Below are 27,140 nucleotides of genomic sequence, written 5' to 3'. Positions count from 1 at the left end.
ATAGAATCCTCTGCAGTGGAATTCCTAGTGCTATTGTGGTCCATTACAAGCACAAAATTGCATCTTTCCACTTGTCCCTAATTTTGCATTTCGACAGGGAAAAAAAGAAGGTTTGCTGTTACTGTTGCTAAGCAACAAAAAGATGAATTATTCCAACTTCTGGATTTTCCTTGTATGATGTGTGTTAGAAGGATTTTCCTGCATTGGCGAAAGATAGCCTAGATGGGGTTATACGTTTTTGCTGCCTCTGCATGGTTGTTGTAAATCACACTGTTTTGTTTTCTGAAACTTAATTTCTCTTTCTGAAATGGAAAGCTTGTTTCTTTTTCATTTTTCACTTACACATAATTTTTATATCACTACTTGAATTTAAAAAAAAACAAAAACAGAAAGCATTGTAAGACAGTAAGTTATAGTCCAAGTATTGCATACTATTACTTTTATTTACAAGTAAGTAGAATAATATAGTCCAGTTGGAAGTGACTTAAAAGGTTATTAAGTCCAACTGCCTGATCACTTAAGGGCTAATGAAACATTAAAGTACATTATTAAGGTATTATCCAAATAACTTCTTGAAGAATAATAGGAATTTTGTTACAGTCATTCTAAAATTGTCTTCTTCCAACACAGTTGATTTTAATATCAAGTAACTACTGGTATTTGAAGAAAATTATTCATCAAATGATGTGTGAAAAAGATAGAAACTTAAGGGTATGGAAGTTCTGTTAAGATTTGTGCTTGAGGGTAGATTAGAGAATCAGAATGATTTTGAGTTGGAAGAAATCCTTGAAGATTATCTAGTCTGTGAATAGGATGATCTTTCACGAGGTTGGGTTTCTCTAGGCCCCATCCAACTCAGCTTTAAACTCTTCAAATGATGGAGCATCCACAGCTGCTTTGGACGAGCTGTTGCAGCTTTGTAATGCTCTCAGTAACTTGATCATTTTGTTCTTAATAGCCTAATTTTGATTTTTGTTTTTGTCCTGGTTTTATTGTAGGTTGATATGATATATTAACCTACGCTTGCTAATTGATTTCCACTCAAGATGCAAGCCAATACAGTACCACATCTTCCTTCTAAATTCCTTACATGTGTAAGAAGCCAGGAAAGATCTTGAACAATAAAGAGGCTGCTTCTCCTTGTGCAATGATTTGAGGCCATTGTGTACAGCAACAATAAGAATGCGTCAATAAATACATGGGAGATTGGGTTTTGTATCCATGTCTGCAACATAATTGCTTGTGGCTATGCAATATTTTTATCGCATAGTAAGTTTTGGAGGACTTTTAAAAATAGCTTTCTCTGTTTGTTTGGACCTCGGAGTTCACATATGTGCATGCATATTCACTGTTACATGTGACTGGTAAGCCACCTTTCCTGATGTACTGACTTCCATGCAGAGGAAACCTGGCTATGTGGTCAGAGAAGAGCTACTCACTGCTCTGAAAGCTTGAGAGAACTCAGTTTCTCTCTGAGTAACTTCTATCATGTAGCAGGAGTCCGGTTGATTTGTGTAAATTATATCAGATGAGTAGTGATAAAAAGATGGAGATAATTTCAGAAGTTAACACTTCTTTGGGCAAATAATAGTATTAGTTTGAAGACTGGTTTGTCTTCAAGCTAAGCTTGAAAAAAGCTGTTTATTTAAAAGCTGAAAAGAAGCTTTTTATTAATGGTTCTTTGTGTCACTGAGTATAAGATTATGTACAGTATTCCTCTAATTTTATTTTTTTTTATTGTTTTCTCTAAATTTTCTAAAGGAGTTGATGACCAAGCTGATAACAGAGACACCTGACCAGCCAATCCCATTTTTAATTGATCATCTTCAGTCTAAACAAGGGAACCGTGGTCAGCTTCAGAGAACACTGTCTGGCTCTGCCGCCCTTTGGGCAGAGAGTGAAGCATCAGGTATGTTCTGTAAGGTGGGAAGGGCTACACTAATATCTTCCCACAGTTTTTGTGGGTTGTTTCTTGGATGCTCGTGTATTTACTGTGGAAGTACTGCTCTGTGCTTTTGAGCATACAAATCCTGTTTGTTCATGAGAAACAGAATTTAATGTGCATAGACTAAGCTAGTAGAATCACAGAATGAATTATAGAACGTCACGGGTTGGAAGGGACCTTAACAAACATCCAGTTCCAAACCCAATAGATCAGGTCCATCCAAGCTAGCCCTGAATGCGTCTCTTTTAGTTTAAAACCATTCCTCATTGTCTTACCACTATTTACCTGTGTAAGAACTCAGTCTCCATACTGTTTATAACCTCTCTTTTAATACTGAGAGGTATTGGGTTTTGTTGGATTTTTTTTTTTTTGGTGGTTTGTTTTGTTTTACTACAGTCATTTTTAACAAGCCATCATTCTAACATTCGATATGCTGTTGTAACTTTGTGACCTCCACTGCAGATAATTTCTGATTTTAGATTTAAAATAATAATAATTTGTGATTCCAAAGCATTTCTGAGAATGTTGGTTTTGCATGTAAAAATTGACTGGTTATCTGTTTCAGACTATAAATGATCTCCAGCAGTTGTTTGTAGTCAACTGCCTGACAAGTTAACTATTTATATCAATTTTAACATTTTAGATATAGACTGTTAAATGTTATGATACAGAGGTTAATGACCTCTTCATCAAAAAAAAAGAAAAGTATGTTTTGAAATAAAAGGACGTTAAGGGATTTCTCAGTTTTAGTGTTTAGGAAAACAAAAAAAATATGGAATTTAGCAAAAATCAGGAAAAGTAGTGCTAAAAGAACTGTCTGTGATTTCCATTGATAAGACTAGGAATTTCTGAATTAATTGTTTATGGTGTCTTTGGAAAATGACCCTGTGAAGATTATAATTGCTGGATTTTATTCTTCAAACAGAAAATAAAGGAACAAGGAGAGATTTCAGAAGTTATGATAAGCCTTGGCAGGTAAATGCAAAGAAGCCTAAAAAGTCAAAGAGTGACCTTGCCGTATCCAATATCTCTCCACCGTCACCGGAGTCCAAGTCATGTAAGGTTCACTACATTATAAGCTTGTGCACATTTCTAAACTCATAGTCTGAGTTTCATCTCGTTAGGTTTTTCTGTACATTAGGTTTAGAAAGAAAAGCAAACTGTGAGCAGTTGAAACGACTAGAGAGACATATTAGCAGAGTTTGAATCTTGCTTCACTTTCATGTGCATTATGAATTTGTAATTATATCCTATATTTTCATCTAGCTTCAAACCTATATTTTATTCTAGCTTTTTATAGTTTTTTATTTATCATGTCCAAAACTTTTAAGTATCTTTGAGTTTAATGAAGTGTCCCAAATGGTAAGTGTAGTTAGTAATAGAAAGCTTGCTGGTTTTCCTCTGAAGAACAAGATGTGGAAGTCTAGAATTCAGTTGACTTAATGGAAAATATCCCAGTGACCACAGAATGTCAAAATCAAAGGTAAACAGATATTCAAGAAGTGGTCAGTCACTCATAATCTGCAGTCTTTGCAGGGTAACAACAGTTTATAGAAGCAATGGCCAAGAGTGTACTTCTGTCCTTTTTTTAAATTACCCCTGCAAATATATCTGTGTGACTTTTTAAATATGTTAAGCACATCATTAATTTTTTTGTGCATTTGAATTACATTTTAAGTGCTATCGCAGAGGGTACTTTCAGCAATGTGCCTTCTTGTGATATCTTGCTTCTCTTATTTTCTGCCAACAAACAAATTAATAGTGACCTTTTTTCCTGGATTTATGCCAAAATTAGTGAGCACTCTGTGCTCCTTCAATCACTTGGATCAGTGGAAAGCAAGCATGTTCAGCAGCAATTCATTACTCTATCCAGACTTCCCACCTGTGATGCATCTTCAGCTTGTAATTTAAGACGTTTTTGGTGTCGCTGTAAGTTGCTTCATGTGTTTTTGTTTTTGTTTTTGTTTTTTTCAAAAGCTCTTCAAAGAGGTAGTAAGGACTTTAACTAAGAAATAATATGGGGGCCTATTGAAAGCCAAAATTTTGCTTTCAGATTTGTGTAAAATACCAGAAGACCCCTCAGCCATCTCCTCACTTTCCCTACAAGAACACACCTTACAACATACCTTCCCCTCCCCAAATAAAATCAGCCCAAAATTAAATGGAATCCATCACTTGTAACATATTCTGTTTCAGAACTTTTGTCTAAGGACTGTCTTTTTCAAATGATCCAGAACTTTTAACTTGATGAAATGATAGAGTCATAGAATGACTTGGATTGGAAGAGACCTTAAAGGCTATCTAGTTCCAACACCCTGTCATGGGCAGGATTCACAGCCTCAGGATAAGGCTACCCAGGGCCCCATCCAACCTGGCTTTGAAGACCCCTAATGGTGGGGTACCCACAGCTTCTCTGGGCAGCCCTGTTCCAGTGTGTTACCGCTCTCTGAGTAAAAAAATTTCTTCTAATATGTAGTCTAAATCTCCCCATTTTATTTTAAAACTGTACCCCCCTTGTTCTATCCCTATCTGTCCATGTGAAAAGTTGATCTCCCTTCTGTTTATAAGTTCTCATTTAATACTGGAAGGGTACAGTGAGATCTCCCTAGGGCCTTCTCTTCCCCAGACAAAACAAGTCCAGCTCTCTCAGCCTCCTTTCGTCGGAGAGGTGCTCCAGCCCTCTCATCATCTTCATGGCCCTCCTTTTAACCTGCTCCAGAAGCACCACATCTTTCTTGTGCTCAGGCCCCAAGCCTGGACTCAGTACTCCAAATGGGGCCTTATGAGAGCAGAGTATAGGAGGATATTCACCTCTCTTGCCTCTTTTGATGCAACCCAGGATGTAGTTGACCTTCCAGGCTGCAAATGTACTGAGGGCGCAGTTCATGGTAATCTTTGGAAATATCATCAGGAGATTATATTTAGTTAGTTAGAGAATATCGTTTCTTTCTGCAAAGCTGATGTTGAATTCAGAGTTGATGTTATTCTTGCACAGATCTCTCTTCCTTAAACTTTCAACTTTCTTTTTTACTAGAAAGGTTCTTCCAGTTCTTTCTGGCTGTCAGCTATCTCTGTCATATCTGAAACAAACACACAAATGGGAACTTTGGTGCCATAGCGGTCTGAATACTTGTTTGCAAAAATATGCCTGGGCTTCTGTTGTTGTCTGGCAAGAGAAGAGGTTTGAAGCTAGGCTGTGTTTGTGTGTGTGTGTGTGTGTGTGTGTGTGCGTGAGTGCCTGTTCAGTGAAATATCTGGATGATCACATCCAGTATTTGAAGAATAATCAATTTTGAAGTTTCTAAGTAGTTAGTGAAAGAGACTTCTTGCTATCCAGTTAACTACTGTTAGGCAAAGTAGGTTGATGTCTTTGCCAGCTTCGTGTTAAATCTGTTCACAAGTCATTCTTTCCCTCTACTTCAGCTCACTGTTCTCTTTCAGGTTTCTGTTGGTGTTATATATTCCTAATTGCCAATTTTCTGTCTAGTACTACAGGCCTTTATGCTCTTAGTCTTCTAGTATCCAGATATTGGAAGAACTGTAATGTGAAAGATCTTGCGAGATTTCAATGCCTGAGCAATTTTATGTTCAGTAATATCTGCATTTTTGTTCTTTGGGATGTAAGAGTAGTATACAATGTGTTAATGAAATATAGCTCCTAGTCTAGGAAGGGCTTTTTTCCTACAATGAGCAGTTGTGTGCATGAATATGTGGCCTGGTGCCTTGTGATAGGTGTAACTTTCCCATGGGGGGATTTAATGGAGGATTTAATGAGCAACTAGTCTAATTTCATCTGGAAATTATGTTTTGAAAATACAAGTATGTGTAGGAAAAAACAATACGGAAACAATACTGGTCACCTACTACAATGAAAATGGTCAGCTGGTATGACAGAAATTATAACAAACTTAGAAATGAATCTGTTGTTGATGTGCATTTGTTGGGGGATTTGTATGTCGGGAGGAGGTGAATGGAGGACAACACCAGAAAAGCAGAAATACAGGGAAGCATGTTTTTGCTGTCTCCTAAGATGAGATGGGAAAAGGGAAAGAGATAGGGAAAAGCTAAATATTTCTACACAAATGCTATGAGTAGATGTCATGGATCTTCTACATGATAATCAAATAATCTCAAGAGTAAGTATATAAATGTCTCAATGCAAATGAGTTGAGGCAGGTGATGTGATGAAAGATTTAAAATTACTGACATGAATTTGAGGAATGTGTAAGTATATTAAAGGAAGAAAGTTGGAATGTAATGAATGGATTTTGATAAATGTGAAATGAGATACATATGAAATGAAATATGATGAACTTTGTAGAGGAAAAGATGCATTTCAAACGATCTCAGGGAAGGGTCATTATAGTGTTTATGTGGTTCTGCATGCTTCACATAAAGCCATCTGCTTTGAAAAGGCTGTTTTTGTTGATCCTGTTGTTGGAATGGTACAAGTTCACAATTTTCAAAGCATTTAGCAGAACATGAGTCTTGAAAGGAGAGATGCTTGTCACATAATGTAACAAAGGAGGTTTTAATTTTAGTCTTCAATCATTTCTTGGATGAGTAAGTAGGTAAAAAGAAATAAGTCTTCTACAAGTAACAGAAATTTTTAATTCTGCTGTCTTCTTCCTCAGTTTTGTCTTAATAAAGTAAGTTAATGAAACAGAAGTGTTCCGTAATGTGTCTGTTTTGGATACATTTTCACTGAAGTACTGACAATGGTTCATTAATATACAGACTGTGCTAACCAACAGAGAAAATTTCTGCTACGTTTTTGACTGCTTTCCCAGTATCCATCTAGGGAGATGCAGAACAGTCGAAGATGCTGGTGATTGTAGGGCATTTCTCTGAAACTGGAGACCACACCAAACTAGGAACTGATTCACTCTATCCAAGGCAAAAGTCTTGAAACTCTCCTGTTCCTGATGCAGATCATCCACATACCAAATGACTGCTGATCCTTAGAAGCTTCACAGCTGTTGAGTGGAAATGGTTTTTGTTTCTTTCAGCACCTCTTGTGGATCTCATGACAGATTTTATTTAGAAATTATATTGTTTCTCAAAAAATTCTGCCCTTATGGATTTTGAAAAATATGATTAATTAGAAAATGACATGATAGCATATTCCAACCTGTTGCAATTTCTTGCAGCCTGGAAGCTCTAAGCCTTGGATATCTTTGTTCATGCTTTTACAATATGAAATTGTTCTCCATTGTATTTTGGTGGTAATGTGAGGTTTCTGTGCTACAGTGAGTTTGTTGTAGTGTTGTAAATGGAAAGAAAAATCTGTCAGTATGGTAGTAGGTTAGTAAGTGATGCTGTAGAATATGTTGTTGGTACAGTGAAGGGTGATGGGGAAAAAGCAGGCAATTAAAGTGCATAGGATCTCCATGTGAACCTAAGGAGTAAAAATGGAGCTAACTTGTAGAATTTCTGTGAAAGTTTACTAGATATTTCTATTTGGTGTTAACAGAACTACAGAAAATTTAGAAAAAAATACTAGAAGTAAAATTTTGTTTTCTGCAAAATAAAGAAAAATGAGAAACACTGAAATTGTGCTACTTAGTTGAAGTTATGTATGAATAGAGGAAAATTTTGGTCACACAAAAATTTACATGAATTCTAATGTGCATGATCCCTTCTAAAACAGGAAGTAAAGAATTAGCTTTTGAAAGTAGTAACAAAAATTGTAAGCTGCCATCTAACAGGCCTAGTACATTAAGGCCTCTGTTTGTTACTAGAAATGACCACAGTTCATTAATTCCCTCTCTCAGAATTCCTTTTCAGAAATACGTGACTCTTTGAACACAAAGGAGAATGAGGCTGACATTTTTCCCACCAACTTTCCTCTCTCTTCTCCTTCTCTTTCTCCAGACTTCCTGTGTTTTTTTCCTCATAGTCTGTTTTTTCTATGTCTTCTTTCTTTGAGAATGTCTGTAATTGCACTCTAATGTATTAGTATCTGTAAGACTTAACAAGGTTCCTGAGCGGGAGTTACAGATCAGAATAAACCCTGGGTTTTCAGACTCTATGTAGATGTCCAGTTTATAGATAATATCATGTGTGCCTATGGGAGATAGAATCATATTTTAAAAAAAAAAAATATTTTTGTGACAACTGGGGAATATTGTGCTGTTTCCTTACCTGGCATTTGGCTTAGCCTCAACTTTACCTTGTGGAGTTGATCCAGAGTGGAGCACATTCTGTATACATCCAGAGAGCAGGTAGCACTAAGGCAAATTTGAATGGCATCAGTTATTTAAAACATTTTGTACTAGCTACCAAAGCTTAACATCTGAGATAAATTTCCCCATACCATTATAAAAACACTTTGAAATTGCCAATGATCATGGGATACCTTTGGTGTTTTTTTCACATGGTCTTTAGGAGTCTGCAAGTTTTCTTTGTAGTGATTAATGAAAATGATGTTTGTAATCATAAATTAGTTAACAGCTATCAAAATTGAAAATTAATATTTCAAAGCTGGCCAGCAGGCATTGAATGTATCTTTGTGCGCTCTGTTTTTGAAGTTATTCTTAGGGGAGTAGCGATCAACCACTGATAAATGCAGCTGGTTCTTTCTGTTGTGAATGTGAACTAAACGTAATCATCTTCACAGCAGTGTGTGTGCTTCTCAGCATGGCAATGCTGTGTTTGGAAACAACCCGACAATTGCTTTTAGTTCAGAAGTCAGTAGATCCAGAGACATTCTTTTTGTTCTCATTTCTGAAAGTTGTTCAGCTGAAAAACTTCTTTTGAATTTTAGTCAAAGGTTTCAGTAGTAATTAACATGTAGAAAACTGAGTTTTGGACTGAATTTCCCAAAGACTAAGTTTATTTTCTGTAAGTTCCAGAATTTTTATTATTTAATTGTTAGCATTAATTATTGCTGATTGCCAATTAATTCAGTCATAGTCATCCAGAGTATGTATTTGCTCACAGGTGTTTTCACTTTTATTTCACGTTGACCAAAGAAAATATTTCCAGCTGTTAAGAGGATAATTAAACAGTTTCCACTCAAGATTCTTGAGCTTGTAAACACATTGTACAGCTATTTTTTTTTCCTGTAGGAGTCTGAACTACCAAATCTAAACTTCATGTATATATCTGTGTATATTTAGTGCCAAGGTCAATAGAGCATCCTAAGTGGGATTGGAGGACAAAACCGGAGAACCATGATTTTGATGAGCTAAATCATATTCTTCAAGAGAGCAAAAAACTTGGAAAAGCCCTTGAGAATCTTTCTCGCAGTAAGTTGATTGATTTTAGTTTTTTAATGTAACCATGCAGCCTAAATTGTAATCTGGAAGCATAAATATCAAGAAGGTGATCTCCTATCCTATTAAGAGTAAGTTCACTCACATTTGCAGTTGGATTCTGGTTGAGGAGGTTTGCAGAATGTCTAAGGCAATTTAGCAGCTTTCCTACTTCCTGAAACTACTTCCCCTTCACCTTTTTTTTTTTTTTTTTTTTTGGTTGTTTTTGCCTTTAATTTCTGCCAGCTTAGTGAGTTGAATTAGCTCATAAAGAGATAAAACACAAGAACCTGTTTTAAGGAAAATGGCAGGAATGTGTGGCAGTGTACTGCTGTACAGCAGTGTACATGCAGCAGCTACTCCTGTAGAGGTTAATGGATAGGATAACCGTTTGTGAAACCTTAAACGCGTTGGAGATGGAGATCAGACCTGTTATTGAAAAACAGCATTTCATGGCCTTGATCCTAATTAGTTCCTTACAATTTTCAGAAGCATTTCGGGTAGTTTAAATAAATACTCAGAAATTTGGTAACCTATGGCTTCATCAACAAGAACCTAAGGATTATCCCTCAAGAGACATAGTGAAACAGAAGCAATGTTTACAAATAGCATGCCCATAGAAGGAATAGCTCTGAAATAAGATGCTAGGTTGAAGTACCTTGATGGAAGCAAATCCTGCTAGCAGTTATCAAAGTGTGAAATGTACTCTGCTAAGGTGCATGAGAACTATGTATGATATGATCTGGGAGCTGTGATCTGGGAGACATTTGAATGACAACTACTTGGCTTCTTCTTTCATTAAGTTTTATCCCTGTCACTTCTTGATTCGGTGAAGAAATTGCAGATGATGTCAGAAGAAGAGATGAATGAAAAATAGAAAATCTGTCTTGTAAATAATTTTGAGAATTTTTTTTTCTATTTTGGGTCAAAACTGAAACTAGCTTGCCCAGATGCCCTCTCCTGCTCGTGCTTTAGCTTGATCACATGAATTATAGTTTGAGAATTTTTCCTATTTATATTAACTGGAGTAGTATTGTTACAGGACTCTTCAAATACATTTCCCATTAGCTACTCTGTCTGCATTTTCTCCTCTAAGGAGCTGAAACTCTTCCTGACTTGGTCTCTGATTTGCAGCCCTACCATTGCTTGACAGTATTACTGTGATGTGTCTGGCAATTTCAAACCTTTGTCCTTGTAACCAGGAGTAACACAGATAACGCAGATTCAGAAACAACTTATTTTCAGTTTCATAGAGGGTTATTTATTTACTGTCCCGAAATACAATGTGATCAGACATGAGAATTCAGTAATAAAATATAAATCCCGTCTCAGTCCTACATCTTTTGTCTTTCCTTCTGAGTGTTGTGTAGCTTCTAATAAACTTCTGCTTTCTCATATCTAACATGTAGTTAGCAGCATTCTGTGCCTCTTTTTTTCCCAAAGAGTTTTGTAGCAGGAGTTTTCTAATGCTGCACCTCTTCAGAGTCCTGTGTTTGGGCTGGAGGTGAATATACCTGGTCAATATTGTTGGAATCAGGTTTTTGTAGTTATTTACAGTTGATACATTCTTCATTAATTCTTGCTAGTACTTGATGTTTTCTGATGATTTGCCAAGGTAATGGCAGACTTTTTGTCTTACCCCCCCAGAGTGCTTTAATTCACTTGCAACCTGATGTAACGTTCACTTTCATGAATGTACTTTCTGTTTCTTCATCCAGATCATTACTGGAAATATTTTCAGACTACTTCATGATTCCATTTCAGATCTGACAACCAGCCCTTGAAAGCTACTCAGTAAGTGCATTTTTTCCCACCAGATGTTATCTACCTAGCAGTGATTACACCTAGAATGTAATTCTCTGATTTGGCTATCATCTAGGATAGCAAAAAAGTCTTATAATAGCTTAAGTATTTTACTACTTCTTCCTCTTATCCACTAGGCAAGTTTCCAAGTTGAGAAAGCACTTAGATTGATTTGGCATGACTTGTTCGTGTCTGCTGGTTCTTATCACCTTCCCTATCCATTAGAGGTCCATAAACTGTTTATTTAACAATTTTGTCAAATATTTTTGCTGCTATCACCTGTAGGCTGGCTGGTTAGTAATTCCTCTTCTTTCCTTTTTGTTTTCTAAATAAAGATGTGGTGTTTCCCCTTTCCTGTCCTCGATTCCTGAAAGACAGTTGGTAATAGTTCTGGGTAGTTTGGTAGGTACTCTAGCATGAACATCACAAGATTCTGCCAACTTGAATGTATCTGAACTACCAAAATATCTTTCAGCTTTCCCTCATCTGGCCTGTAATTCACCCATCTTAGAATCACTGTCATTAGGAACCTGTGACTACGATCTTTTATTGTAAGGATTGAAGCAGTGGAAGTATTAGATATTGAGATTTCTTTGTATCATCCATTATTTGTTTCCCTTATCTTTGATGTAGTAGTTCTGCATTTTGCTTTGTCCTCCTCTCCTGATGTATTTATAGTACCTTTTCTTGTGAATTTATTTTTGTTCTTTGATAAGTTGTTAATCATTTTCACTTTAGGCTTTTTGGCTCTATCATTTAAACACTTGTGTCAGATTAATTCTCAACTATGTGTCCTGTTTTCAATATCTGTGCTTCCCATTTTCACGTCATTTCAGGAAATAACTCCGCTCTGTGCTGATTTCTTCCATATTAGGATGATACAAAATAAAGATTCAAAATGAAATACATGAAATTTTTGGAAAAAAAGAAGAGAGATAATTGTAAAAGTGAATCTGATCTTATGGTTTCTGTACGGGGAACTGAAATTACATTTAGCAAATATCTCCGAAGGATTCAATGAAGAGACATATCTAGAGCATTGAAAGTTAAGGATGTGAAACTCATCCTGCTCTGGGCTCAATTGTCCCTTACGGTGAATTTTTTAAGAGCTGGGAGAGGTTTTTACAGCTGCTTTCTTCAGTGTTACTGCTTGCTTTGCGCATGCTACTCAATGCTTTGGATTGTTACAGGCATGTCCATAAAGTCTGTAAATCTAATGCTGCATTAGATACTGACCTTGTTTCCAAGCAGTATGTGGCAGGCAGTGGAGTGGGCTCAATAAATAACTAGTTGAGTGTGCAAATGAATCACAACATACTATCAGTGGCTTTTTACAACACATTTAATTTTTCAGTACTTTTAACAGGGAAAAGCGCCACATGAAGTTGAATGTGTGAAGTTAAATGATTTTTTCCATCAAGTTATGGAATTCATTTCATGTTTTAAAGAAATGCTTTGGATCTTATAGTGTATTCTAGGACTCTACGGACTTCACTGCCTCCTATACAACTGACACAGGCTATGAATTAAACTCTAGTTTAGATTGCTTTATTTATTGTTAAATCTCAGCTTTGAGAGAAACCTGTACATTTCACACAAAATCTACATCCTCCTAAGTCCTGTCAAGACAACATATGAGTAATTTTGTGTTCCAGTACATCCAGAAAAACCCACAACAGTGAATTCACACCTAATGCTAAAGATATGTTGAAAGACTGGAAGATAATATTGCCATTGTTACAGTCTATATGCATAGGAACTTGGTGACTCAAATATACATCTTCTTGTGGTCAACTGTGAGTCAGCACAGAAGGACAACAGGAAAGCCACAAACCCATGGCTGAAGTGCAGAATAAATTTATTTTTGTTCTTTCTCCAACTGAGGGTATCCCCAAGCAATACTTGGGCAGAGGCAGACATGCAGGAGAAACACAGGCAGTTTTAATCTTGATCCATGCAAAAGGATACCTGGCCTGCAGTGTATGCCTGTTTATCAAGGGTTTATCACCACTCTGCAATCTTCGCTGTTTTGATCTTCTCTTTACCAAGCAGGTAGCTCAAGTGTGCCTCGTAGAGTACTTCCAACTCTACCAAACACCTACGTTATCTATACAGAGATGTTATACTTGTGAAACACACGGAGGACAAACAGCAGCAGCTATAATATATGTATTTTTCCACAGTGCTACTCTACAGATTTTGCATATTCCTAGCTGCAAAATAGCTTGAACATATTTACAGTCCTCCTTGCAGGACTTCTGTCCTCATCACCTCTCCCCTCTTCCTTGCCAATCTTCCACTTTTAATCTCTTCCTCCCAGCATCAACCCATTTGGACAATCTGGGTTTTGCTTGCTTCTCCAATGACCTGTGTGTTATGGAGGTGCGTTTTGAACTATCAAGTCAATTATTTAGGAGAGTCTTTGGTTAATGAAATGGCATACAGGTATATACTGCATTTCCCTTATGCATATTTCATTTTCTTTAATCAAGAGATCACTCTTTACTGTAACTATCCTTCTTCCTCTGTAGATCATTAAGAAGAAGTTTTATAAGATATATACTCTTCTGTTTCCATTTCTGGCCTTTTAAATAGAGTTAAAATCTCCTGCATAGCTAAGGCTCTTGCTCATAAATAGACCTGTCTTAATCCTTAGTCTTCCAAGGTTAGAAAGGTACATAAACAAAGATGGAAAACAGTGAATTGTGTGTTATAACTGGAAGAAAATAAGGATTAAATCAGTAAGAACTTGCTTCGAAGTAGATGTGTCTGACTGCTTTGTGAACACCTTTACATCTTTTGTATGAGCAATTGGAGTACATAATGAAAATGTATACATATTGTACATTTTAGTTTGCACATAGTAACAGCATTTGATGATGCTTAATGTATTCTACTTTGAGATAGGATATGTTTTCACAGTTGCAAATAGGCATTTATCAGAGTTAACCAACGTTTTATTAATGTATGGATTCTTGCTGAGTCCAGGTGTATACTAGAAATTAGAGGGCAAGAAGCAAATTTGTCTTGCTTTGAACTTGACAGACATTCTAAGGTCAGAAAAAGGGTAGTAAGTTAGCATTAACTAAAGCTATTTGGGAACCCATCTAATTCTGTTTCAGGGAATCCCAGAAATAATGATGTTTAGCTATAACCAACAAAAAAAAAATAGTATTCTTTATCTCTTAATTTAGAGGGGAAATAATCAGTTAATAAACAATCAGTAAATCAGAAAGCCAACTGCAGTCCAATAGGAAATACTGTTGTAAGGGTACCATGAGGAATCACAGAATTGCAGACTGATTGAGATTGGAAGAGACCTCTGGACGTTACTGATCCAGCCCCCTGCTCAAGCAGCCATGCTTAGCACCAGTTTACCAGGAGCATGTCCAGAGGCCTTTTGAGTATCTTTAAGAATGAAAGAGCTCTGAATCCCTCCAGTGTACCTCCAGCTGATACTTCTTATAATACCAGAATTAGTTGCTGTTTATGTCCGTAATAGCCTTAGAAGGAGAAATGTGTAAGTATAAGCAGCAAGAATCAAAATCGTAACAATAAAGGTACAACTAGTTTTAAAAAAAAATGATTAGAATATTGTTTAAAAAAAAATACCAAAATATATTCTGTTTCTGGATGAACCTGTATGTGGGATGTGAGATGATAGATACACACCATGAACTACTTCCGTGTATTTAGCAGTCTCTGAAACACATTAAAATGGGTTCTCACTGCTTCACTTCTACACTATAGAAGTTCGTTAATGATGTACAGATTGGTTATAGAAAATTTACTTGAATGGAATGCTGCTAACATCTATCGAAGACCTCTAAATTTTCCTATTGAAACCAGGTATTTCTGATGCTGATTGAGCCATAAGTACAACTTGCATGACATGTAACTTGACTTTTATCAATCACCTCTTTCAGGTGGCATTGTTTTAGGACATAATACTTTAACATTTTATTTTAGTCATACACACTAAATACGCTGCTGTCTGTTAACAGTGACTTACATGTGATAAGTGCGTGTAGTCCTAAATGTGTTCTTTTAGTTGAACCACAAAACTAGTCATCAGTATTCTGTAGAGATTTTCTCCTATTCAGGCTGAACTTTAAAATTGTGTTATTTTTGTGTGAGATCAGTGTTTGTGATTTATTGTGAGATCGACATTTTTAGATAAGCTCAATCAAACTTTTAAGGAAGATAATTTTATCTCAGTACTGCAGCTGTTATCCAGTACTACTTTTGCTTATAAAACCCATTTGCTTTTAGTGTGATTTATGAGTAATAGTACTAAATAATGATATTGTCTGAGATTGAAACAGGAAGAATGTGAACATAGCTATTGCAGCTCAATTATAAAATGTGGTTTATATGGCAGGGAGATCCTGATTTCAGTTCAGTGATTTCAGTTATATTTTTTTCCTACAGATGTTACATTTTAAATTACTATTATTAAGGTATGTGCCATTCTGATCCAGCATGCTTGAAATTTCAGAACTAGTCTCTTTTTGAGTTACAGTGTCCTTTTCTGGAGCAGTATTTGACTTGCTAAAAATTTCCTGGAGAACTGGGCTTTGTGTGACTTCAGTCTTATGTGTGGTACTTTCTAATCCTTAGAAAAAGATAGCTGTCATTCATTCAGAGAGTAGCAGGAAGGTGGACTATGACTTTATGATAGGATGTATCATGGAGTGGCTTGGGTTGGAAGGGACACTGAAGATCAATTAGTTCCAACTCCCCTGCCATGGACAGGCTGCCACCCACCAGATCAGGTTGCCCAGGGCCCCATCCAACCTGGCCTGAAATGACTCCAGGAATGGAGCATCCACAGCTTCTCTGAGTAGCCTGTATCAGTGCCTCATCACTCGGAGTAAAAAATATTGTGCTAATACCTTATCTAAATCTCTTCTCTTTTAGTTTCAAACCATTCCTCATCCTGTTGTTATCCTTAACTAGTGACTGCTAGTGACAGGCTACACACCATAACTAAGCTACTGTAGTGTGTACACCTTTCTTTAAAACTGAGAGTTGTGAAAAGTTATTCAGCGCTGATTTTTTTTTCTGAGATGAGCTTAACCTAGGAAAGTGTCTGGGACTCAGTATTTGGTGCTTTATTTGCATTTTGTATCTCTTTCACAGAATCACAGAATTGTAGGGGTTGGAAGGGACCTCCAGAGATCATCGAGTCCAACCCCCCTATCATTTCATTTCATTCTCTAATTCATTGCTCACCTAAACGTGGAACCATTGGATCTACTCAGAAGTTTGTATATCAAATTACTGCAAGTCAAAAGCACAAATTCTTATTCTGGGAATTTAATTATTACTTTATTACTTCTTTTTTTTTTAAGTCACCACCGGGAGAAGAGTTCAAATCAATTTCTTAGTTTCTTAGATATAGTGACTGTACTGATGTAAATTGTGCTGCTTTGCTGGTGTGTGGTGCCTTGTAGATTACGCTGTTATACTTTTCCTTGCATGGATAAATGTTGGGAGGAATATTACCCAACTCAAGATGGGTTCCCCTACAAAAACTTTATGTATAGTTGTTTAATAATATAGGGATATATGGCCTCACTGGCAACAAAAAGCACTGAATTATTACTGGAGAAAATAGGGCTAATTTGGAAAGCTGTAAAATGACTGGCTGTAAATAAATAACATCAGAATGTTTATTATGCCAGTCAATGACAAATCTGTTACAGTGTTCCAGCACAGAAATGATTGAACTGGTTCGGTTCCTGTGTATGTACTGTTGAAATCAGGGGAAACATTTTTTTAGCTGTAACTGGAACAGCCATTTTCTAGATTTGATGTGAAATAGGCAATCTCCATCTACCTCATGTTTACTACATGATGCATGCAGGCAGTGATTTACCATGTTGCCAACAGTAGTACGGCAACCATCCTGTGCATGTGGTTTTGCTGTGAGAAATGCAAATACATCTGACATAGCCTTGTCCACTGGTAGGAAAACATGCTTCCTCTCATTACAGTGAGAGAATGCCGTGTGGCAGTTTACTACTGGACAGCTGATATATTTATGCCAAGTTATTTCTGTTTTCATACTCAAAGCAGCAATATGGTAGAAGAATACGGTAGAATAATGGTAGAATAATAATGCTGTTTCTCTCCTGGTATTTGTTACAGAACCTGTGACACACTAGGAGTTTGGCAGGCCAGCCATCCACAAGTTCCCTGGCCTAAACCAATCCTAAGAATGAATTTTGTCGAGTTAAGTCACAGTTGCCTTGGGTGGATATAAGTTCTAAACACTGTATGTGAAAACCAGATTAACCAGAATGCTTTGAATGGTATGTGGGAAAACTGGCTGTTGGGATCTCTGTGGCCATCTTCTGGATGTTTAGGAAAATGCATTATCTATTTGCAATTCCCATTTGGCTGAATAATAGTAGTATGGCATATATTTAAGTAGTAGCTTTTTTTTTTCTTGTGACTTAAAACACACTAGACTGGTGAGATGCATGTTGTGCATTTGGAAAAATATATATATATGCATATATATATATTTAAATTCAACTCATTTTTATTTTGTGTTATTTCTTCCTGCAATTATTTAAGGAGCACAAAAGTAAAAATGTTAGAGGTCTCTGAAGTTTCACACCTTATTTTTTCTCATCAGAATACCTATTCTACAATTCAGTTATGTATAGACTGTGAAGATATTGGAAGTTTTTAAGCAAGCATAAAAATCCTCAGGAATAATGCAGCAGTCAGGTAATTCAGGTCTTGCCATTTCAACAAGACCCAAACTCGTATAGTGTGTGCTGTTTTGAAAATGAATTTTTTTGTTGTTGAATTTTGAGCATCAAAATCTTAGAATCACTTTCCACAGAAGAATACTACAGAGTGGAGAAGTGTTTTGTACTGCATTAATTGTATTTGGCGTATGAGAGCAGCAGCAAATGAAACTGTTGTACTGAGAACTGCATATGAAAGAGAGAGGCATTTTTAAAATTCAGTGAATTTTTCGCAGTGTTTTTTATTTTGATAGGAAGTTAATTTCCTGATAAACTAGAAATTAAGCAGAATGTCATAAGCCTAGGTTTTTTACTGATAACCTTTATAGACCAAAAAGCAAGATTTAATTTCATTTTAGCATGGTGTAGATACATTTTGGGAGGTGGCTTTTTCATCAAAGGAGGTGCTCTAATGCTTAGATGGTCATTTCCATTTCTCATTTCTTACTATTTAACTTTTGCAAAATATCCATAGGGATGGATGATAGGCAACAGAAATCTAAGATGACTGTGTAAGGGACAAAAAAAGGTTTTGTATATATACAGGTAATTAAAAAAATCTCTGCTTTTTTTTTTTTTTTTTTTTTTTTTTTAGAAGTGACAAACAGTTTAATATTTTATATACATGGAAGCCATAAGATGTAAGCCTAGTTAAGTATGATATGCTTTGGGGGAATCTGCATTTAATGCAGCTGTGATAACAGTAATTAAGATAAGTATAAAATTGCATCATTATGTTGTATTGGCTTGTGTATGTATTTCATTTAATCCTAGCGTGCCAGAACTTTCTTTCAATTAGAAGGTTCTTTGTTCTTCCAATTTTCTTCGAAAACTAAGCTGTTGACAGAATAAGTGTTTCAGCTGAGACTGGTTTTACCAGCACAAACAACTCCAGTCTGGATTTGCTGCAGATCAGAGATGGCAGTAGTTGTCTCTGTGGAGAGTTTCTGAAGAACTGTGAAAGCGTGTTCAGACCAATTACTTTGTTGTTTCAGCGCCCTGATGGCACGGAGAGTCGTTACATTTAAAAGTAGAAGCAAGTGCCCTGAATCTGTCTGTGTAATTCACTGGACAGCTGAGTGGGCTGTGTACTTGTGATGCCTGATCAACATTCAACAACCTTAATTAATTGCCAGAGGGAAGATTTTTAAAGACATCAAATTGGTAGTTAGAGAGCTATCTAAATTCCCACAGTAAACCTTGCTTGTAAACCTTAGCTGATCGTGGCAAACAAAAGCTCTCATCCCTTTAGTCAGAATCATAGAATCATAGAACGGTAGAATGGCCTGGGTTGAAAAGGACCACAATGATCATCCTGTTTCAACCTCCCTGCTGTGTGCAGGGTCACCAACCACCAGACCAGGCTTCCCAGAGCCACATCCAGCCTGGCCTTGAATGCCTGCAGGGATGGGGCATCCACAACCTCCTTGGGCAGCCTGTTCCAGTGTGTCACCACTGTGTCGTAACAGTGCTTTCTTTTTTATTTCCAAATAGAATAGTAGGATTACTGTATTGCTGTCAGTCATATTATGATATAGAACTGTAGCAAATGTTGTCAGTGAGAAAGAGCTGCTCTGAGAAAAAGTGCACTTTCTCTACTTTCCCTACTTTCAGTATCATGCAGGGTTTGGCTTCAAATGCTTTAAATTCAGGGAAGTCAGAAACAGTTGTCCCTAGTAATTTATATTCTAGGAATAAAAAAGCTATTGGATTTAAGCTTGAACAAACTGAGTACGCTAGTTTTTCTGGTATTAGCACTTTGATGTTTGGTATTAAGTTGTGATGAGAAGGAGGTAACAGTGTGACGAAGGAACTGAAATGCTAGGTATGAAGGTTTTTAGTGTGTTCATTTTGGCTAATCCTGAAGGAGTCTGTGATCTTTACAATATTTTCCTATTTAGAATATATAAAAAGCAATTTTCTTTCCTTTCTGCTGTTGTATGAAAGGTGTGTAGAAACTTCAGAAATAACTATAACAAGGTACAGAGAGCAAAACCAATTATTTGCTGTCAGATATACAAAATCAAATGAAAAGAGATTTATTTGAAAAACAAGATATTAGCAGTTATAGGAATCAGAGATAACATTTTTACCATTACTTTGTAGGAATTAGTGCTTTTTTTAAGTTGTCACTGTGCTGCTTGAAAACAATGTAGTTGACAGTATCAAAAACCCACGAGTATGCTAAGAGTAAAGAGAATGATGAAAATCCTGATTATCCCTGTGTAATAATTATGGATTTCAGTTTCTCTAGTTGCATTTTCAGGACTCTCTAAGTTGTTGTTTGTTTGGTTTTTTTTTTCAATGTTGTAGTGGTATATGCAGTGGGATTGATTCTATTTCATCACGTTACATTCTTTTCTACAGTCTTCTGAGTTTTTTACTTGAAGAACTACTTCTTGAAAACTAGAGTCCATATTACTGACCTACGCTTGGAAAATCACCTTTGTCTTAGTATTGTCTTAGTGCACACAGAGTGCCAGTGCCGCCTCCTCTCATTTTCAGCAATGCATTTTTGTTTGGCAGCTGAAGAAGAGAATTGATAGTAGTGGGCAAACTTAGTGCAGTAGTGTCGTGGGATGAAGTGAGCACCTTTTTATGGCTTTCTGCTGGTGGAGTTGTATTATCAGTAGCTAATGTTTGTTAATGTTAGAACCATTGAATCATTTGAGTGGGAAGGGACCTTTAAATGCCATTTGCCCGACTTCCCTGCAGTGAACAGGGACACGTACAGCATGATCAGGTTCTTCAATGCCCTTTCCAGACTGTTCTTGAGTGTCTCCAAGGACAGGACATCCACCACCTCTCCGGCCAACTTGTTCTGTTCCAGTGACTCACCACCATTATTGTAAAAACAAAATAATAAAAACTTCCTTATATTCAGTCTAAATCTTTCTTTAGTTTGAAAGCTTTTCCCCTTGTCATATCACAGCAGACCCTGCTGAAGAATCTGTCCCCCTCCTTTTCATAGCCCCCATTTAGATAGGCAGCTCTTAGGTCTCCCTGGAGCCTTCTCTTCTGCAGGCTGAACAGTCCGAGCTCTTTCAGCCTGTCCTTGCAGGGAAGATGTTCCATCCTTTGGATCATTTTTGTGTCCCTCTTCTGGAGGTATTCTAGCAGGTCCATAGTTCTCCTGTACTGAGGACTCCGCATATGGACACAGTACTTCAGGTGAGATCTCACCAGCACAGAGGGGCAGGATCATCGTCCTTGATCTGCTGACTATGCTTGTTTTGATGTAGCCCAGGGCATGGTTGTCTTCCTGGGCCGCAAGGGCACATTGCTTGCTCATGTCCAGCTTGCCAATACCCCACATACTGTGCTCTATCCTTACATCCTTCAGCTTGTACTGATAGTGAAAGTTACTATGACCCAGGTGGAAGACCTTGCACTTGGTTTTGTTGAACCTCATGAGATTCACCTGGGCCCAGTAGAGCCTGTGTAGGTCTCTTTGGGTGGCTTTCTGGATACTTCAGGCGTGTTGACCGCACACAACTTGGTGTCATCTGCTGAGGATGCACTCGATCGCACAGTCAATACATTGATGAAGATGTTAAAGAGCATTTGTCCCTGTACTGACTTCTGAGAGACACTACTTGTCACTGATCTCCATCCAGACATTTAGCCACTGACCACTACTCTGTGGGTATGATCTCATAACCAGTTCCTCATCCATTGGACAGTCACCTATCAAATTTGTATCTTTTCAATGTGGGGAGAAGGCTGTTGCGGGGAACCGTGTCTAAGGCCTTACTGAATTCCGCATAGATGACATTGGTAACTCTTTCTTTGTCCACTGATGAAATTATGCCATCATAAGAAGCAACAAGATTTTTCAGGCAGGACCTGCTCTTGGTGAAGCCATGCTAGTTATATCACCTCCCTGTCTTCCATATATCTTGGCAAAGCTTCTAGGAGGTTCTATTCCATGATCTTCCCCAGCACAGTGGTGAGGCTGACAGGTTGGTAGTTTCCAGTGTCACATTTTATACTCATTTGAGTGCTGCGTTGTCTTTTTTTAGTCACCAGGAACTTCACCTGACCACCATGACTTATTCATATTTATGAATATAATCAGGAGTTGTGTGGCAACTACCAGTTGGCTTCAGCCAAATTCCCTCAGGTCTTTGGGATGCATCTCATCGTGACCCATAGACTTATGGATGTTCAGGTTTCTCAGGTGGTTGTGAACCTAATCTTCACTTAATCAAGAGGAGCTTATTCTCCAGTTCCCACTTTCCGAACCATCTGCTTGAAGGCTGTGTGTTGCAAGGGCAGTTGCTAGTGAAGACTCAGGTAAAAAAGTTATTGAATATCTAAGCCTTCTCCTTGTCTCTTGTTACCAGCCTGCCTGTATTGCTCACTAGGAAGGGTACGCCCTCCTGAACTTTACTTTTCCAATTGATGTACCTATAGAAGCCTTTCTTATCCTGATAATGGTTTTATAAAGTGAGGATAGTCACCACTAGGGATCCAGTGACATCTTGTTGATTTGCAGGGAGCTGCAGATCAGTTAGTGACTTCTCATTTACCTGCATGGCTACAATTCGTGGAAGGGGTACCCATTCTATCTTCAAACGTTTGGGGTTTTTATCCTCATATTGTCATTTTGGTTGCCAGTGCGACATTGCTTGCTTCAGTTGTCAGGGGCAACAGCATGTTCATGGTATGTGCTCCTCCTGTTGGGTGATGGGCAGTTGATCAGAGAATTGTCACATGCTGAGCTGCTGTGTGTGTCCATTGAATGTATGTGGTCCACTCCTCTGAGACAACCCCCATAAGTCAGCCTTAATGCCCAAAAAGATGCAACAACCAAAAATGGTTTCTCCTGGTTGCCTAGCCGCATGTGTTTCTCTTATTACTGTGATCATGGTAACCATTAACTACAAAAGCTTGCCAAGCAGATTATGTCTCAGACAGGTGCTACTGAACAAGTTTTGAGCCAAAAATTGTTCAACCTTCTCACAACCTCCCTGTGCTTGAAAATGCCGAAATTCCTGTGATGGTACCAACCTCCTAGTCATGTATTTATCAGATGAATTTTCCTGGGCCTCTCAGTATCCCTTTCTGCCACTGAAGGGATCGAGGAAAACACTCCCTAAGCTCCTCCACTGTTCGTTAACAGTCCAGTCTTCTGAAGTCCCTTTTGATTGCCCCTAGGCTTCTTTCAGTGACTTCATCACTGCCATCTTGACTGTCAGGCTGTTTTTTATGGGCCTTAAGCCATAACTTAAAGATCTTCTTGAGTGACAGTATGGTAAATCTCCCACCTCCAGAAGAATCACTATACTGAGATTACCATAACAATCTCTTTATGGACTTTTTTCTTAGAATCCACTTTCTTTCCTCTTGATTCCACATTATAGAGAGAGAGATGAGAAGATTTTCAGGCTTGGCTCTGTGATTGCAAATATAAGTTTTCTAATCTTTAAATCTTGTTTTAGTAAGGTGTCCTCAGATACTGCTATACATCTACTTGCTTATCTAAGAAATATAGTTAATTTGATATCAAGCTACTGTTTGCAGTTTGGCAGGAGGGAATCACAAGGTATTCTGATAAGTTGAATTACTGATCTTACTCTCTCTTCTGAATTCAGAGTAAATTTTGGGAAAACGGTGGAACTTCACAAAAACAGTTTGCAATAAGAGCACTCCTTCAAAATCTTGATTTTTTTTTTTTCCCAATTTTATTTGTCTGATTGTTACAGTGAGATGAGTTAGTAAATCTTATTGGGTGAAGCGCAGCGTTGTACACAGTTTCTCCCATTTACCATTTTGTATTTTCAGTATTGATCTTCAATTACCAACATAAGCATTTCAATAGTGAAAGCATTCAGCGTTTTCTGTGACAGAGTCTTGCAAATGGCGGAATTACCTTTTGTAGTTTCTTTTTCCGTACTTGAAAATAAACATTCTTAATCATTGAGCCAACACAGTGAAAAATTGCTCTTATTTTATTCATTCTTTAAATTGTAACAGCCATTCTATGTTCTATGATCTGCTTATTTTCTGACTCCTGGCTTAGCTCCCAGGTCTTAACATAGAAGTCTGCTTTTCACAGAGCATCCTCTGTGAAAGCACATGGAAAGGGGACCAACCTCTAATCTGAAGAAATAAACCTGTATCAAAACAAAATGAAGTTTCTTAAAAATACAGGAACTTGCCGAGGAAAGATAATTTGTCTGTTTGAAGAGATCATTTGTGGTTGTAAAGTGGTTTGACCTTGGTTGTGCAAAATAAACCAAATGTGATGGAGAGCTGGTTTTTGGAAATCAGGACTTCAGGGCAGATATAAAGAGAACTTTAAATTGCATTTTTTACTGCTTCCATTTATCTGCTCTCCAATAAATGCCCAGCAACTTTGGGGATTGAAGAAATGAGATTTCATAACACATCAAAGTCCTCTTGCACATTGGTGCAACCTGCTGCTTTTACTTTATGGACTTTTGTGTAGTGCCTGGAGTGAATAACAGGCTGAAGCTATTAAAATATGTTAATAGCTGTGAGAAGTAGAAGTGTTAGACAAATGGATCTTGTTCAGTATAATTTACCTTGCTGCTGTTGAATGACTGAAAATATTTTGTTAGCTCTTTGCATATTTCTTATGGATTGATCAAGTCTTAAAATTCTAATTGCTTTACAAATATAAATATACATGAAGAAGAAATCTAAACTAGGGATTAGCCACATAGAGTTAATGATTAAATGTACAATATTAAAAAAAATGTAATTAAGGTTTACCAAATAGTGAGAAATGAAAACATTATGGAAAAAGGGTTTTACTGCTTCTGGTTTTAGCATGATTTTAGAAAGAATAGTTCTCTGTTCAGCTGAAATTACATATTTTGGTATATCACTCATTGCAATCCTTAGAAGATGTCTTGATTATACTACATGAATTAGGAAATAACTTCTAAGTATGCATTCTTCTTATGCATGGATACTTCCCCACTTTCTTCTGAACACCAGGTGATGCTTTTCTTTGTTTTTTGACTGGAAGTTCTGTGCTCAGTATCTCTCTTACCAAACCTATTAGGAACCTGGAAGTGCTTTGCTTTCATTGAGACAGAATTTTCAGTGTGATGGCATTAAACATATGAGTAGTTGATCTCACAGTGTGATGTGACTGGGGCATGTAGATATGTCATAAATTGTCTGTGCACATTATTGTGCAACAGGCTAGACATAGTTAAAGGAGTTTTACGACATGATGAAAGCAAATACAGGAAAGGCTCAAGCACTGGCAGAAAGGACAAAAACAAGTAAGTTCTTATTTAGAGGAATTGAAGAAAAAAAAAATCACTGTTTTACATTGTACTTTGAAATTTTGCAATCAGATTTTACTCCCTATATGTTTCTTCGGTTTTCATAAAAATACTTTTACATTGAACTGTGGTAAAAGAGGGGAAAGTCATACTCATTTTCCCCTGTAATGGCAGTATGGTACTGTGCATGTTGGTCAAGGGGAGGTTTGCATGAGAATTTGTCCATGTGCAGTTATTAAGCTGATGTTTTAATTTTAGATAACATGTAGAAGAAGTCATACTTAAGCTCACTGTCACTTTACTAGTGCATCTACTGTATGGATTCATAACGCTTTTAAAACTCATTTTGGTAATATTGCAGCTTGGGAAAGTTAAGAGTGTATTTGTTTCTGGACAGTTTCACTAGTGGAACAAAATATGATACATTGTATGATACACATGTGTTCAGAGAACAATATGGAAACTTTCCAGAGTGAGCCTTTTATCTACTGTAGTAAAATACGTTTCTGGAGAGGATGTTTCTAAATTCTTTTTTTAAAAAAAATCTGTTTTGTTTTTTTTTTTTTTTTTCCAGGTATTGCTATTTCTGATGAACTTGATAAGGTAAGATTTACTGTATGCCTAATGAACAGTACAAACAGACATATGATCATGATAAATGTAGGCAATATGAGCTAAATCTTCCTGTAGAGTTTAGAAGAAGCTTGGGTATAAACTATACGGGTAAGTACTGTACTTCTTGATACATTAAGAGCTTGATTCAGGTTGGGCTGTCAGTTATACTACTGAGATTTAAGGCACTCTTAATGAGGCTGTGATGCTTCTGATCTTGGTACCATCTTTGCTTAATGCAGTCTGTTGGGTTACTGTAATGGTGTACTTTTAGAAACATTTCATTTTGAATATCTTTTATTCATGAAGTTATATCATTGGGTAGCTTTTGTACTGTTAGATATTATAATTTGAGGAAATAATCAGGAGAGTTTTTTACTCTGATTGGGAACGCACAAACTTTAAAAATCAGTCTTCACTTCCTTACAGAATGCACCATACAGTGCTTCCTCATATGTTGCATTTTGATAAATTACATCATTAAAAAATTCATTAATTAGTTAGCTGAAATGAACTCTGTGCTGAAGCAGTATTCCTGTTAGTTTATAAATGTTCAAAAGGAAACAGTGCACTCTTCTCTTTCCTATTTGCACCCCTGAACAGCAGTGCTGAGACTAGCGAGTTGTATTCTTGGTGTCAAAAAGTACTGCAGTCATGGAGATAAGATAAGGGTACGTAAGACACAGGATCAACATGATATAATAGACAGTCTTTAAAATGTGTTACTTTCTCTTGGTAAGATGAGGGCACAATCCCTTTTTTTTTAAAACAAACAAACAAACAAAAATGCATAAGGAATTCCTAGGCATGTGGAGCTGCCATTTCAAAACCATCACTTTTATTTATCATTTAGGCCTTTTTTTTTGTTTGTTTTTTTTTGCTGGATCTCAGTTTGCTGGATCACAGTTTTGCTGTATCTGAGTCTTCCATCCTACCATTTCTTTACCTGTGGTCAGAAATGTTGAGAAATACAATTAGCAAAGCCCTTCCATTACAACCTTTACCATTAAGAGTACTTGTGAAGAACAGATATTCATTTAGCTTTGTTAAAAACAAAACGAAACAAAATGAAACCAACCAACCAAACAAAAAACCTATGAAAAGCTGTTTTGGGGTAGGGGAAGACATTTTGAGCTAGAGCCTATGATCACGTGCTTTTCTCCATATATAAGCTAAATTTTTGTGTGAATTTTTTTTTTTCCAAGGCAATTGATTATTGTTCAAAAAACATTCATGTTCTGGAATGTAGGAATTTAATGAAAAGTGAGGTGGAGAGCATCATTAGTGAATTTCCTCCTGTTGCAATCTGAGTGAACAGTTAATTTTCCTCTCATTACCAAATGCTTTATTGTTTATGATTTAAAATAGGAAATGTTTTCAAATAAAGCTAGATGTTATACTAAATACAGTTAAAAGCATGCATTACCTGATCTTTACTCTAAATTGATAGTATTGCATCAGATTTCACATGTGATGAGGACAGGCAAAGTGAATC

At 36.9% G+C, this 27,140-nt stretch overlaps 1 protein-coding gene across 1 annotated transcript in view; it reads left to right on the top strand.

Annotated features, from left to right (window-relative positions):
- Window positions 1-27,140, top strand: part of CUNH8orf34 (chromosome unknown C8orf34 homolog) — a 162,966-nt gene that overhangs the window by 31,360 nt on the left and 104,466 nt on the right. Inside the window, exons 2-5 of the mRNA XM_042840024.1 lie at window positions 1,762-1,909; window positions 2,871-3,002; window positions 9,067-9,195; window positions 25,608-25,636. Coding sequence (XP_042695958.1) covers window positions 1,762-1,909; window positions 2,871-3,002; window positions 9,067-9,195; window positions 25,608-25,636 — 438 coding nt within the window. The remainder of the gene's footprint in view (window positions 1-1,761; window positions 1,910-2,870; window positions 3,003-9,066; window positions 9,196-25,607; window positions 25,637-27,140) is intronic.

Source organism: Centrocercus urophasianus, unplaced genomic scaffold (genome assembly GCF_019232065.1).
Source record: "Centrocercus urophasianus isolate 14NV4802_14NV808 unplaced genomic scaffold, USGS_Curo_1.0 seq_11, whole genome shotgun sequence".
Classification (NCBI taxonomy): domain Eukaryota; kingdom Metazoa; phylum Chordata; class Aves; order Galliformes; family Phasianidae; genus Centrocercus; species Centrocercus urophasianus.
This window is presented reverse-complemented; position numbering and strand designations above follow the sequence as displayed.